At 44.8% G+C, this 13,842-nt stretch overlaps 1 protein-coding gene across 1 annotated transcript in view; it reads right to left on the bottom strand.

Moving 5' to 3' along the window:
- KCNB1 (potassium voltage-gated channel subfamily B member 1) overlaps nucleotides 1-13,053 on the bottom strand; it is a 114,351-nt gene extending 101,298 nt beyond the window's left edge. Inside the window, exons 1-2 of the mRNA XM_036749906.1 lie at nucleotides 12,499-13,053; nucleotides 9,594-9,707 (exon numbers count right to left, since the gene is read on the bottom strand). Of these exons, the coding sequence (XP_036605801.1) occupies nucleotides 9,594-9,707; nucleotides 12,499-13,053 (669 nt within the window). The remainder of the gene's footprint in view (nucleotides 1-9,593; nucleotides 9,708-12,498) is intronic.
- Between the last annotated feature and the right edge of the window lie 789 nt (nucleotides 13,054-13,842).

Here is a 13,842-nt window from a genome sequence, read left to right as displayed (position 1 = left end):
GTGAAGATACTGTGATTCTGTGGGATGTTGTTGGGCTTCCTGTACAATCTACTGTATGGCCTCATTGGAGGTGATGAAAGAGCCAGGACATGAAAGCATGAATAGACTTCCCCTAGAAGCCCCAATGACATTTATTCCACAAACCAGGTAAAGCTAGCGGTCCCTAGGGGCTCTACCATTGAATTTATTAGCCTTTAGAAGGCTCTCAGGATGGGAAAATGTCTAAGAATAAGAAATTAGCCTCATTAGCAAGGGGAAATGGTTCCTGCTACCACAGGCTCATTAATGAACTATCATTGACTTTGGGCACTGAATCATAGCATCATAGAATCTCAGGACTGGAAAGGATCTCAGAGGACAAGTAATCCAACCCATAGATTTGAGCAGGACCTCACCAGACAATATCTTCAGCAAGTGGTTGTCCAGCCTCCATTTGAAGACCCTGAGAGACAAAGAGCTCCCCAACAACTTCTGAGGCAGCTCAATTCCCTTTGGGAGAGTCCTTCTTGGTAGGAAGCTTAAATGTTATTTCTGTACCCCTGCCCAATCAACCATCTCTATTGGCACACAGATTACACGGGTTTATAGCAACCAGCCACAAGCTCCTCCCTCTACCCCCAATATGTCGCTGATGGCTACCCTGAGCTCTGCATAAATTACCCACATTGGGCTTATAGGAGCTAGATCACTTATTTGACTGAGGCCATTTTTTTGTGGTCAACAGGAACATTCTTTTCGTGGGGCAATAAGACAATGGGATGACATGTGTCCCACCTCCCCTCACCTTAGGGGATTCCTTTTCTTCCATCCTGAAAGAAGGATATTTGAATAATTTTATTCTTCCCTCAACACAGGACTTTAAGTATTCCTGTGAGAGAAGAGGGATAATAGAAAGATTTGCTGGGCTAGGGACCAGAAGACCTGGGTTCTAGTTTTGATTCTGATGCTAACTTTCTGAGTAACCTTGGAAAAGTCCTTTTCTCTCTCTGGGCCTCAGTTTCCCCATCTGAAAAATGAGGGGGGGAGTGGACTGGATGAGCACCTAAGGTTCCTTCCAGCTCTAAAATGCTATGATTCAACTCAGTTATCCAGGAGCTCAGTTCTTGGCTTATCTTTTCTCCAATGTTTGGGTGGATCGTTTACTGGCAGCTGGAGTACTGCCGAGTGACAAGGCAGGAGATGGGCAGCTCTCTATGGAGGCTGAGGATTAATAATGATGATAGTTATAACAGTACCTGAGAGAAAGTGTGCCAGAGTGCATAGACAACCAGCCTTGGAGTCAGGAAAACATGGATTCAAGTCTTGTCTTGGACACATCCTATCTTGGTGACCCTGGGTAAATCATCAACCTCTCAAGCCCCAACAAGTTTATAATGATGAGTTACAGAAAGCTGCTCAGCTACGTCTGTGGAGTAAGATCTCACACCAGAAGTCCTTATATCGATAAAATCACAGGACCAGACCCCCCACCCCCCAAAAAACCCAATCCTCATATTTTGATAGTGCTTTAAGATTTTCAATGCATTTTCCTCACAACCTAATGAGTTAGGGAGTGCAAGTGTTATTAACTGCATTTTACAGATGAGGAAACTAAGCCACACTGAGTTTAAATGACTTACTTAGGGCTCAACTGATCAGTAACTACCAGAGACTGGTCCTGAACTCCATCATGCAATAAGAGGTCCCCTTTCTACAGAGCTTCTGCAGTTTCCAAAGTGCTCTCCTTACAACAGTCCCATTAGATAGGTAGCACAGGTGTTTTTGCCCCTCTTTCATAAATATAGAAACTGAAGGTCAGAGGGGATAATGAGATTAAAGCCATTAGCTAGAGAGTCAAAAGGATACATATTGTGAGTAAACTCATCTTAAGAGAGGCGAGGAGAGGAGAGGGAAGGGCCTGTCCCAGGTTGTTCTTTCTCTGATGGACGGTCCTGACATCTAGACCTATCTATTCTTTGGTTTCTAGCTCTGTACTTCCACTACTTGCTTCTTGATACAGATCTATCTTTTCTCTGTTGCATTCTGTGTGGCCTCAGGGGAAATGGACGTAGGCAAAAAGGGGGAAGATTTGGGTTTAAATGTAGAACAAATTTTCTGATGATCTGAGCTTCCCAACAATGAAATGGGCTGCCTTGGCAAGAATTGGAGAGGTACAAACAGAGGCTGGATGACCATTGGGGATGTCACAGAAAGAATTTATGCTTCAGGTTGTTGGACAGGATGGACTCTGACACGCTATGATTCTGTAATTCTCACTGCCAATACCTTCCTTGTGTATAGCCAAAGCAAGCTTCAGGAGAGTTTGTTTACATGGAAAAATCATAAACTCCCAAATTAAAATTGGGTTATGAGCGAATCTAAATACCCACTACATAACTAGATGACTTCAGGCTTCATAAATATACCCTGGTCTGGCTAGTCCTCTCATTTTCTTATATTGCTCCTGCCTGTTGCCATCAATCATTTTTCTCCAGGCCCAAAGGCCCCAGAGAGTACACAGATCCTCCCCTCTGGAATGGCATCTTTCCCTTCCATTCTCCCCTTCATAATGCCTTTAGTCCCACCCAGCTTCTGGGTTCTGTATTGTAGGATCATAGATTTAGAAGGGGAAGGAACCTTAGTCCAAATACCCCTCATTTTATAGATGAGGAACTGAGAGCCAAAGAGATCAAGTAACTTGACTAGGGTCCTATTGCTTGTATTATTTGTTTAAAAATTTAGACCACAACCTGAATCTATTTGGCAAGCTATACCAATAATTCACTGCCCCCTGGCACTCCTCTGACACAAAACCAACTTTTCCCACTTTGAGGACTATGTCATCTCCCCGTCTCTCAACAGAGAAGATGGTACAGAACATACAAGCATTAAAAACAATATGGACAACAGCCCAGGGTGTGCCCGAGCCAATTCATTCCGGCTCTCAAGAACTGATTGTTAAATTTTCAGTGTGAATGAGCTCTGTCCACTCCTCTGTGTTGCCTCAGAGGCTATTGAGTTCACCCTAGTTGAACAAGAATCTACTATGTTCCTAGAAAAATGCTCATTCAGCCTTCACTTAAAGTGAGGAGGATACCCCTACCTCCGAAAGCAGCTCATTCCAGTTTGGGATAACAATATTTTATATATCAGAAATCAGCAAACACTACACGTCAGGGCTTGATTGACTAGTTAATTGACTAGACTTGAGGAGGTGAAGGAGAAAATGCTAACAATGCAGATTAAACTGAAAAGTACGTCCACCATTTTCAGAGAGCCAGCTGTAAAATGCTTACCAACATACCCCTGACTACAACCCACTGGCTATCACCCTCTTAAAAATTTACAAAGACTGCCTGCTTCTTCACAGAGAGGTTTTAGAATGATCTGTGCATTTCATTTATCCAGGATCTTTCCACCACCCCCACTGCCACTGCCCAAAGAATCTGGTCATCATGAGTTGTCTGTTAACATTGTTTATGGGCCAAGATTCATGATTTGACTTGGAACAACAGAATGTTGAACTTGAATGCCAAAGTTGAGTTCCAGCCTTAAATATCAGTGCTTTTGTCTTAATGTAGTAGAAGAAACCTGGATTTGGAAACAGGATTTGAGGTCAAATCTAAACTCTCCTCTTTATTATCCACATGATCACAAGCTAGTGAATACCTGAGGCTGGATTTGAATCCAAGTCCTCCTGACTCCAGGTCCAGCATTCTATCCACTGTGCCACCTAGCCCTTCAGCTAATAACTGTCCAATTCAGGATTTGAACCCAGGCCTTCCCAATTCCAAGTCCAGAGCTCTGTCCACTCCTCTGTGTTGCCTCAGAGGCTATCGAGTGCACCCCTAATTGAACAAGAATCTACTACGTTCCTAAGGAAATGCTCATTCAGTCTTCACTTAAAATGAGGAGCAACCCCCTACCTCTGAAAGCAGCTCATTCCAGTTTGGGATAACAATATCTGTTAGAAAGTTTTCTGCCAAAGGGAGCTAAATCTGTCTCTCTGCAAATTCTATCCCTTGCTCCGTAGTTCTGCCCTCTGGCGCCAAGCTGCACGATCCCTTTTGCACATGATAGCCCTTCAAATACTTGAAGACAGAACACATAAACTTGGAAAGGCTTGGACTAGATGGCTCGGGTGATTGATCCTAGGCCCCACCCCCACCCCAGTATAATTTGTTCTGGCTAAACATTCTCAGTTTCTTCATCAAGTCCTCATGTGGCATGATTGCAAGGAAGGCCTTCGCCATCTGGATCATTCTCTTCTGGATGCCCTCCAGCTTATCAATGTGCTCTCCTAAAACATGGTGCCCAGAACTGAATATGCTAGTCCAGATGTCGCCTGACAAGGGCAGAATACATAGAAACCATTGCTTCCCTTGTCATGATTCAGCCATGGTTACGGTTAAGTTGACTGTGGAGTAAATGGGTTAAGTAACAAGTTAAATGACTTGGCCAAGTTCACACAGCTAACACGTAGAAGAGCTACAAATCAAAGCCAGGTCTCCTGACTCTATGTATGGTGCTCTCTCTCCTTTACCCTACACTGCCCCTCTCCAGCCTCACATTCTCATAACAGGGAATAGGCAAGCAGTGGGCCTTATCCTTGAAAAATGGAAGACTCAAAAGAAATTCAATTCAACAAATACCTATTTAGCTATGTGCTACAGAGGTAGCCTGGTGTAGTGGCCCTTAGAGCCAGGAAGATCTGGGTTCAAGTCTTACCTCTGACACATCCTGGCCAAGTACTTGGGGTGAGTCACTTAACATCTCAGTGCTCTAGGCAACTCTCTGAGATTAGAAATTGCTGAAAAGATGCTGACCTGGTTGGCAGATGGGAACAAGCATTTATTAAGTACCTACTAAGTGCCAGGCACTATGCTAACTAATCACGTTACAAATATGATCTTATTTGAAGCTCCTCACCAGGAGTTCCCTACCTCAGTATAATCATAGGTCCAGACCCTATCCCTATGTGCTGCCTACTAGGGATATGAAAATTATAGATATGACACAAGTCCTGCTCTCCAGGACCCTATCTAACTATCTAATGGGAGAAAGGAAAAGTACACAAATAATTTTGACATAAGGCAAAGCAAGACAAGAAAAGTCCAGGCAATGTGAGAAATGTGATTAGAGAAAGATCACTTTCATTGGAGGCTGGAGGCATGGGAGAGGAGGAAAGAATCGTTGAAATCCACGACTAACTGGTAAATCCCCTTCTGCCCCGGGAATTTGATTCATGGCATATAGCCTGTATCAAAGACTACCCTACCCACTACTTCTGGGCATAGACTTTGGAAAAGCAGAATTTTAGATTTGGAAGGGCTTTTGGAGGTAATAATGCTATCATTATTGAGCTAAATTTGCATTTATATGTCATATTTATAGAGCCCTTCGAGGTTTATAAATCTCCCAATACCCCTATGAAGTAGGTGCTACAACTATGCTTGTTCTATTTTACAGACAAGGAAACTGAAACTCAGAGAGCTTTAATGATTTGCTCCCAGTCACACAGCCAGTAAGAGGCAGAACCAAGATTGGAACTCCAGGTCCTGGCTAAAAGCTTCTGTGAATCTTCTCCACAATAAGCTGCTTTTACTAGTTTCTAACTAAAGCACACATCTCCCCTGGAGCATCGTTAACAAGGGATTATCGAGTACGGCACAGAAGAAAGAGACCTGGAATTGGAGCCAGAAGACCCTGGTTCAAATCCCAGCCCTGCTGCTTGATACTTGTGTGGCTCTAGACAAGTCCCTTCCCCTTCTTGGGCCTCAACCTTCTCATCTGTAAAGTGAGAGGGTTGGACTAGATGTTCCCTGATGCCTCTTCGGACTCCAATTCTATAATCCTCTGGACTTCAAGTGACAGAGAACTCACTAACTTCCAAGGTAACCCATTCCACCATCAGGTGCCTCGAATTGTTGGAGGCTTCTTTAACTGAGCCAAAGTCCTTTTCCTTGGTTGCCATGAGATTGTCAGCAGCTTCCTGGGAACAGAAGTGCTCTCTATCATACACCTGTTTCCAGGAGTTATGTTTGAGTCATTTCCAGCCCCACTAAAAGCTAAGTAATTAAAATGCCCCTGTTGACATATTCAGCTCATCCATGTGAGGGGCAATCCATCACATCTGTTGTATCTCTCACCTTGGGAGGTTTAGAGATTAGTCACTGAATTACCTGGTCATTAACAGAGAGCAGAAGAGAATGTTGACAGAGGTTAGACTGGGTTAGGAATTTGGACCTATAATTCTCCACTAAGAACAGTCTTTACCTGGGCACCTATCTCCTCTTGGTTTTCCAGTGTCCAAGAATATCACCTTCCCCTAAGAACTGGTTCTATAATGTCTTCAGCTAGCAGGTGGAACCTATCTTCTTGAAGGGCTCACCCTGGAGGAGGAGGCCACTCCTTCATGGCACAGCAGGAATGATAATAATAATTCACATGTCTATTGTGCTTTAAAGCCTATGGAGAACTTTCTTTACAACAACCCATTCAGTAGTTGAGGAAATAATGACTCAGAGAGATTAAGGGACTTTCCTAGGGTCAAACCTCCAGCCAGTGTCAGAATTGGGCTTGGAATGAAGGTCTTCTAACTCCAAGAAGAATGTTTACCCCACTACACTATGCTGAACAAGACCCAGTGTTAGGAGATGAGCCCTACCTTTCTCACCAATATATGATAGAATGTAAACTCCTTGAGGCTAGGGACTGCTTTATTTTTGTCTTTGTAGCTCCAGTACCTGGCACAGAGTAGGTGCTTAATAAATGCTTGTGGATTGATTGGTTGATGAGGGAATGGAGGGGCTATGAAATGCATTGGTGGAGAAAATACCTACAAAATCTAAAAATAATAATTTTTTGAAGAACAATAATATTCACTGGTCTCCATAAAGGATTACACCCAAGGCTACAGCAGATCACTAGGAAAATTAAATACCCAAGTGGATCCCCAGTGTAAGGCAATTTCTTGTAGCCTCTTCCCTGTATAATACACAGATACTCACTGGCTCATTCTCCTGCCAGCTCTGAACAATATTCCAGCCATGTGATTCCTGACCATCATCTCTAATTTCCAAAAGGAATGACTGAACAATGCTAGTCTCCAACTAGTAGTCCAAAATCTAGTGGTAGACTTCAAAATGCTATTTGCTAGTTGGCCATGCCGGCTGCCATTGTCTGACCTTTCACTGCTACCATGCTTCCAACTTTTGCTGATATTTCTAGTGAGTCAGGGAGTCACCTCACCTCCTCTCTGCTCAGGGCCTTCATTATCATCACACTCTTCCCTTGCATCCTGCAAATATTCCCATTAGGGCACCAGGAAGGGATGAGAGCAGACAATATTAGGATCCTTGGAGAGCAGGTGATTTAGAGGAAAACCCAAAGAATATTGAATGTTAGAAAGGAACCTCAGAACATAAAATTCTGAAATAAAAAGAAAGACTTCTAAGGCTCCAAAATAACCATCAATCTCTCAGTTACCAAATCCAATGGCCTTTACTCAGTCCTCATTCTCCTTGACTTCTCTGCAGCCTTTGACACTGTTGATCATTCTCTCCTCCTTGATACTCTCTTCTCTGTGAGTTTTCAGGACACTACTTTCTCTTGGTTCTTATCCTACTTATCTGATAACTCCTTCTCTGTCTTCTTTGCCCCTCTTCCAGATCATGCCCTCTAACCATAGGTGTCCCTCAGGGTTCTGTCTTGGGCCCTTTTCTCTTCTCCCATTATGGTACTTCACTTAGTGATCTTTTCAGTTCCCATGATTTTATTACCACTCTGTGCTAATGATTTTCAAATCTACCTCTCTTGCCCTCGACTTTGTGGTGATCTCCAATATCACATCTGCAACCACCTCTCAGACATCTCAAACTGGATGTTCAGTAGACATTTTAAACTAAACTAGAATCATTATCTTTCCTCCTAAAACCACCCTTTCTCCTACCTTCCATATTACTGTAGAGAGCAACACAATCATCCTAGTCCCTCAGACTTGCAACCTAGGAGTCATCCTAGATCCTCATTATTTGTGCCCCTCTCTCCATATCCAATCTGTTGCCAAGACCTGAACATTTCACTTTTGCAACATCTCTCAAATATGCCCCTTTCTTCCCTCTGACACTGCCATCACTCTAGTGAAGGTCCTCATCACCCCACACCCAGACTGTTGCATAACTGGGTCAGCCTGCCTCAAGTCTCTCCCCATTCCAATACAACCTCCATTCAGCTTCCAAAATGATTTTCCTAAAGTGCAAATCCAACCATGTCACTTCTCCCTACTCAGTAAACTCCAGTGGCTTCCTATTGCCTACAGGATCTTATACAAAATACTCTATTTGGCATTCAAAGCCCTTCATAACCTAGTTGCCTCCTACATTTTCAGTCTTCTTACACCTTACTCCCTGACAAATACTTTTTGCTTCAGTGACACTGGCTTCATGATTGTTCCACAAACAAGATATCTGTCTCTCGGCTCTGGACATTTTCTTTGGCCCTCCCACCAAGCTTGGAACACTCTCCCTCCTCAACTCTGCCTACTGACTTCTATGGCTTTCTTTAAGTCCCAAATTGAATCTCATTGTTTAGAGGAAGCCTTTTCTAACCCCTCGTCATTCTAGTACCTTTCTTCTTTTAATTATTTCCTATTCATCCTGTATATAGCTTGCTTTGTATATATCTGTTTGCATGTTGTCTCCCCCATTAGATTGTAACTCCTTGGGGGCAGGGACTGTCTTTTCCTTCTTTTTGTATTTCTAGCGCTTAGCACAGTGCCTGGCACACAGTAGGCATTGAATTAATGCTTATCAATTGAAAATGCTTATTGCTGGATCATTGAGTCTAATTGCTTCATTTTACAGAGGAGGAAATTGAGGCTCAAATCTTAGGGGAAATGACTTACCCAAGGTCACACAGCTATTTAATGACCAAGATAGACATGGAACCCAGAAGTCCCCACTCCCAGTGTAGTGCTGAAGGCTTCAGATACATCCATTGAAAAGAAGGGCAATGTAGATCCCAGAGTGAACAGGGAACCATCCTCCTTGGTCCAAAAGATGGCCCAAAACAGGAGCCAGAGCTATAGAATAAACACTCACACACTAGAAGGATTGGTGAGTCCCAGGAACAAGTAGACATAGGAGCCAATAGGAGCCAAAAGAATTACAGAAGCAGAAGGGAAATGGTAAATAAAATTGCAGCAAATATTTCAAGGAACAGCAAAAAGATGTGTAAATATATTCATAGCCAACAGGAGATAAAAGAAAACTGAGCCATTACAAGAGGTATGGGAATTAGAGATAAGTGATAAAAGAGAGAAGGTTTATCAAACACTCCTCCCTACCTTTTTTTTTTAATTTTTTGCTTCTGCTATGTTATGGGAAAGAATTTCAGAAGGGGCCACTTCCACAGCAATTGTGTCAGACAACAAGGGGAATCAGGGCTGGATTGGCAATGGCTAAGGTTGGAGAAATTGGGGAGAAAACCAGACAGTCGCAGGGATGAGACCCAAGTAACCTAGTACCTCATGTTCTGCAAGGAGGACAGGAAGAGAGCAATTAGTGAAATATTACCTGTTATTTTTAGCAGCTCTTTGATAACAGGTCAAATACCTCGAAGATGTGAGACACCGAGAAATTGGCAAACACAGCATCATTATCCCGAAGACAACGGCAGTCAGTAAGGCAGCAGTGAGTAATGACGGCAGGAATCAGCCTTGACACTGCCTAAGGACCAGCCTGAGATGGGCAAGGGAACACCTTGAGGACTCTAATTTAATTGGGCCTGCCAGTTGCTGACTGATCACAGAATTTTAGAGCTGGAAGGAACTGTACAGATGCCTGAGTCTAATCCCCTCATTTTACATAGAAGGAAACTGATATCTGAGGAGAAGCGGTAAGATGTCCAAGGTCATGGAGGATGTTGGCAGAAGGGGATGAGACCACTTCCTTAGATTGGGAAGCAAGATGAACCTATCATGTTGGTCTGACGAGCCTGAGGAAAATAAACATCTTTATAATAAGAACCAACATGATGTAGAGAAAAGAACCCCAGACTGTGAGTCAGGAGGTAGGAGTTCTTGTCTCTACTCTACCACTAGCTTACGTGTGTGTGTGTGTGTGTGTGTGTGTATGTGTGTGTGTGTGTATAATATGTCTTTGAACAAGGCCTATATCCTCTCTGAGCCTCAATTTTATCATCTATAAAATGGGGGATTTGGACTAAATAATCACTGATGTGTTTTCCAACTCTTCTTTCCTATATTTCTATGACTCCCAAAGATTCTTCATAGATTAGGAAGATGCTCCTGCCCAGTGGGCTTGAAGTTATATCTGGAGCATTCTTCAAAACAACCCTGAGGTAGGTGGTATGAGTATTATTATCTTCATTTTGCAGATGAGGAAATCCAGGCTCCAAGAGATGAAGTGACCTGACTACAAACACACAACGGTGTCAGAGCATTTGCCTGCCTCATTGATGATTCTTGGCAGTACTAGATTCTCGACACCCAAGGCAACTCATCTTCTTTCCCCTTTTGCTTGAGGATAGCCATGGTACCAGATATTTGTTAGTACTGTAAACTTTGAAAAGAAGAATTTGGAATGGCCTATCAGAACTTTAAAAATTAAGCTCTCTATATGGTTCTTAGCATGAAAATTTCATATAGCAGATCATGCTATATGAAGACTGGTCAAAGTTCCTGGGGAAATTTGTCCTGGGAAAAAGAAGATTTAAGGTGTACACAATAGCTATTTTTATATATTTGAAGGTCTGTCACATGGGAGATGGATTAGCTTGTTCTGCTTGGCTGAAGAGGGCAGAACTAAGGAAAATGGAAGTTGTAAAGAGGCAAAATCAGGCTTGATGTCAGAAAAAAAACTTCCTGACAATCAATCAGAGGTCTTCAGAAGTAGACTGGGCTGCCTGCCCCCTCCCCACACACACTGAAGAACTTCACCCTTCTGCTCAGCTAGCTACCTGTCCAATATTTGGTAAAGAGGACTCTTGTTCAGGCACTGGTTGAACTACATAGTCTCTGAGCCCCTTCCAACTCTGAGATTCTGTGGTTCTCCAGAAAACAAGATCCTGCTGTAGTAGTGGCTACTTACAAACTCCAAATAGCACTGGCTCAGTGGGACTGACCCTGATGGTGGAAATCATCAGCAATTGTCACCTCTAATGGATTTGACAGCAAGGGGGTTTCTGCTTCAGTTCATCTCCATGATAACAAAATATCCCTGACCCCCTTCCCTGGTCAGCTATGGACAGTTCTAGCTGCTCAATGGAAGGGGAGAGCTTTGTAATATCAGGAAGGAAGCTTAGTAGCTTCATCAGAGCCACTTCCCTCTCAATGGCACAAGGCTAGGTTCTCTTGTTTTCTCCCACCATGCAGCTTCCCAGAACTTACACTAGATTTCTGAAATCCTCAAGTACTAGATTAAGGAATGAAGGATAGAAGGGGAGGAAAAAAGGAGAATTGGGCTAGATAGGGTTGGGGAGAGTGAGAGAGAGAGAGAGAGAGAGAGAGAGAGAGAGAGATACCATAGGGGTGGGGATTCCCATATGTGGTGAGTCAACCCAGTAAAAGCTTTAACATCCTCCTTCATCAGCTTCTTTGCAGCCTAACCCTGGCTAAAGAAAATTCCACAACACAAATTTATCAGGAATGAAGATAACCAATTCTCTCCAGGAACACATAGAGGTCACAAGAGGATTAACCCAAGATGCCTCTTGTAAATTCAAGTGCTCAATGAACTCCTGACAGATGCTGACCCTTACCAAGATAGGAAGGTACCTCTCTTCTCCCCTCCCTCATTCTGAAAATGGGAAAGCACAAAATGATAAGAAATTTAGAGATTTATTGGCAAAGTCAGAATCTAAAAGGAACACCCTACCTCACACCTTGAAATAGCAAGATAAATCCACTGAGCCGAAGTAAGCATCTTACTGGAGGCTTTTTGGGCATGAACTTCCCAAGACCTGCTACTGGATTATGGTCACAGCTTCAGAAATAAAGAGGGCAGTGCATAACAGCAAGAAATGAAAAGAAGAACTAACCCTAAGATGGGCTAGTTCTTCTTTGGGGCAAGAAATCCCTAGGCAGCAAATCATTTTAGGCAGTCCCCACCCCACCTCCTTTACTTTTCCCATTAAGTTATAGTGGGAAGAAAATACTTTTTCATATCTGGCCTAGAGAGCCAATGTTGTGATTGATCTGCGGGACTGGGGAGAAGCCCTGCCCCCCTACCAATGTGTGATCGAGGAAAAGTTCAGCCTCAAAATAGAGAAGGGAAATGAAGACAGTGAGGCTGTTGTTTCTGCTGCCCATTCCGATCTTACCTATTCACAACCTGCTTCTCAAGTATCACTGTCTTTCCTTTTCTCTTTCTGTCTCTCATTACTGCTGTTCATTACCAGACTGTTCCCAAAGATAGTCTCTGAAGTGGCTCTCCTCCTCCCCTTTTGGTCATGGCTTTTCCCCCAGGAGGGAAAAGACTTTCCCTAGTCCAGGCTTACCTTGGCAGCCACAGAGGAGTTAGGCTTCTCCAGCAGGTCCCATAACTTCTTCCTCTTTTCAGCGCAGCATGTGTTGTCAAACTCCTCTCCCTCTCGCTCCCTCAGGGTCTCTGCCTCCCTCTTCAACTCTTCGTTCATTTGCTCCTTTTTCTGGTGGTACCTAGCCTGGCAGCAGGACTCTAGGTAGATCTCATCGATGCCCCAGTAGTCCAGTTCTTGGCTGAAGGAGAGCGCACACATCTCTTCCATCATGTGCAGCTTGCCAGTGCGGTAGAAGTTCAGAATGGATGTGAAGGCTCCCGGGTGACGGTCGAAGAAGTACTCGTTGCCGTCCAGGCTGTAATCGTCGCAGACGTCCATGAGTGAGTCGTGAGTGTTACAGTCTCTGAGTCGACCCAGCCGTGTGCGGGGCAGGCGGTCCAGGGTCCGCCACAGGACCTCGTGGGCCAGTCCCCCGACGTTCAGTTTGACTCGACGGGAGCATGCCTTGCTCCGGATGATCTCCATGGGGTCCGGCGGTAGGGAGGTGGTGGAACGCGAGCCATGCTTCGTCATGCCCGACGGCATCGCGGGTCCGGCCGCCGCCACTCGCCCTCCCTCCCGCCCCCCCTTGGCCCAAGCGAATAGATCAATAAGTCCGACCCGCGACCGGAAGGGGGGCTGGGAGAGCTGGAGCCAGCCCCCTGGAGGGAGGTCTTTGTCAGCGGTGGCTCCTCCTCATGAGTCCCCCTTCACCTCCATCCCGACAGCTGCAAGACAAGAACAGAGGTCGAATTCATTGCGCCTGGGCAGAGGCGGCTCCGCAGAACCCCCAACCCAGCTAGAGACGCCCCCCTCCCTCCCTCCCACAGTTTGTTGGTCCCAAGGCCGCTGTGTCCCACCCAGCCAGCAGCACGCCTGAGCCTCAGGGCTAAGAGGCTCTGGGCTGAAGGCGGAGCGACCAGAGCGCTGTCCCTCCTGTTAGTGCTGAAGACCGCCTCCTTGCTTCTATCCCTACCCGGGGGGGGGGAGGGGGGCGGGGAATTGAGGCGGTACGCTCAGCCTCCAGTCTGTGGCCTGGATCGCGAAGAAGAGGGGGTGGAGGAGGTTCGGGTAAGTGCCCCTGAGCTCCAAAAGAAACCCTACCAGCTCAGGTCGAAGCGGCTAGTTCAGCCCAGGGGCGCTGTCCGCCCCGTCGAAGTGCTGAACCTAACGGCTTTGGGGCCTTCCACCAGAGCCCGAGAAAGACGTCAGGGGCACTGTTAAAGAAAAAACTTTATGTGTGCGTTTTTAAAATAGTTTCCATTTTTGCTCCAGAAAGCACTACATGATGAGAGGGTAAATTGATTTGGGGTTTCCCCCTCT

The sequence above is a fragment of the Trichosurus vulpecula genome, chromosome 3 (genome assembly GCF_011100635.1).
Source record: "Trichosurus vulpecula isolate mTriVul1 chromosome 3, mTriVul1.pri, whole genome shotgun sequence".
In the NCBI taxonomy this organism is placed as follows: domain Eukaryota; kingdom Metazoa; phylum Chordata; class Mammalia; order Diprotodontia; family Phalangeridae; genus Trichosurus; species Trichosurus vulpecula.
Note: the sequence above shows the minus strand (reverse complement) of the source record. Positions and strands in the feature narration are given on the sequence as shown.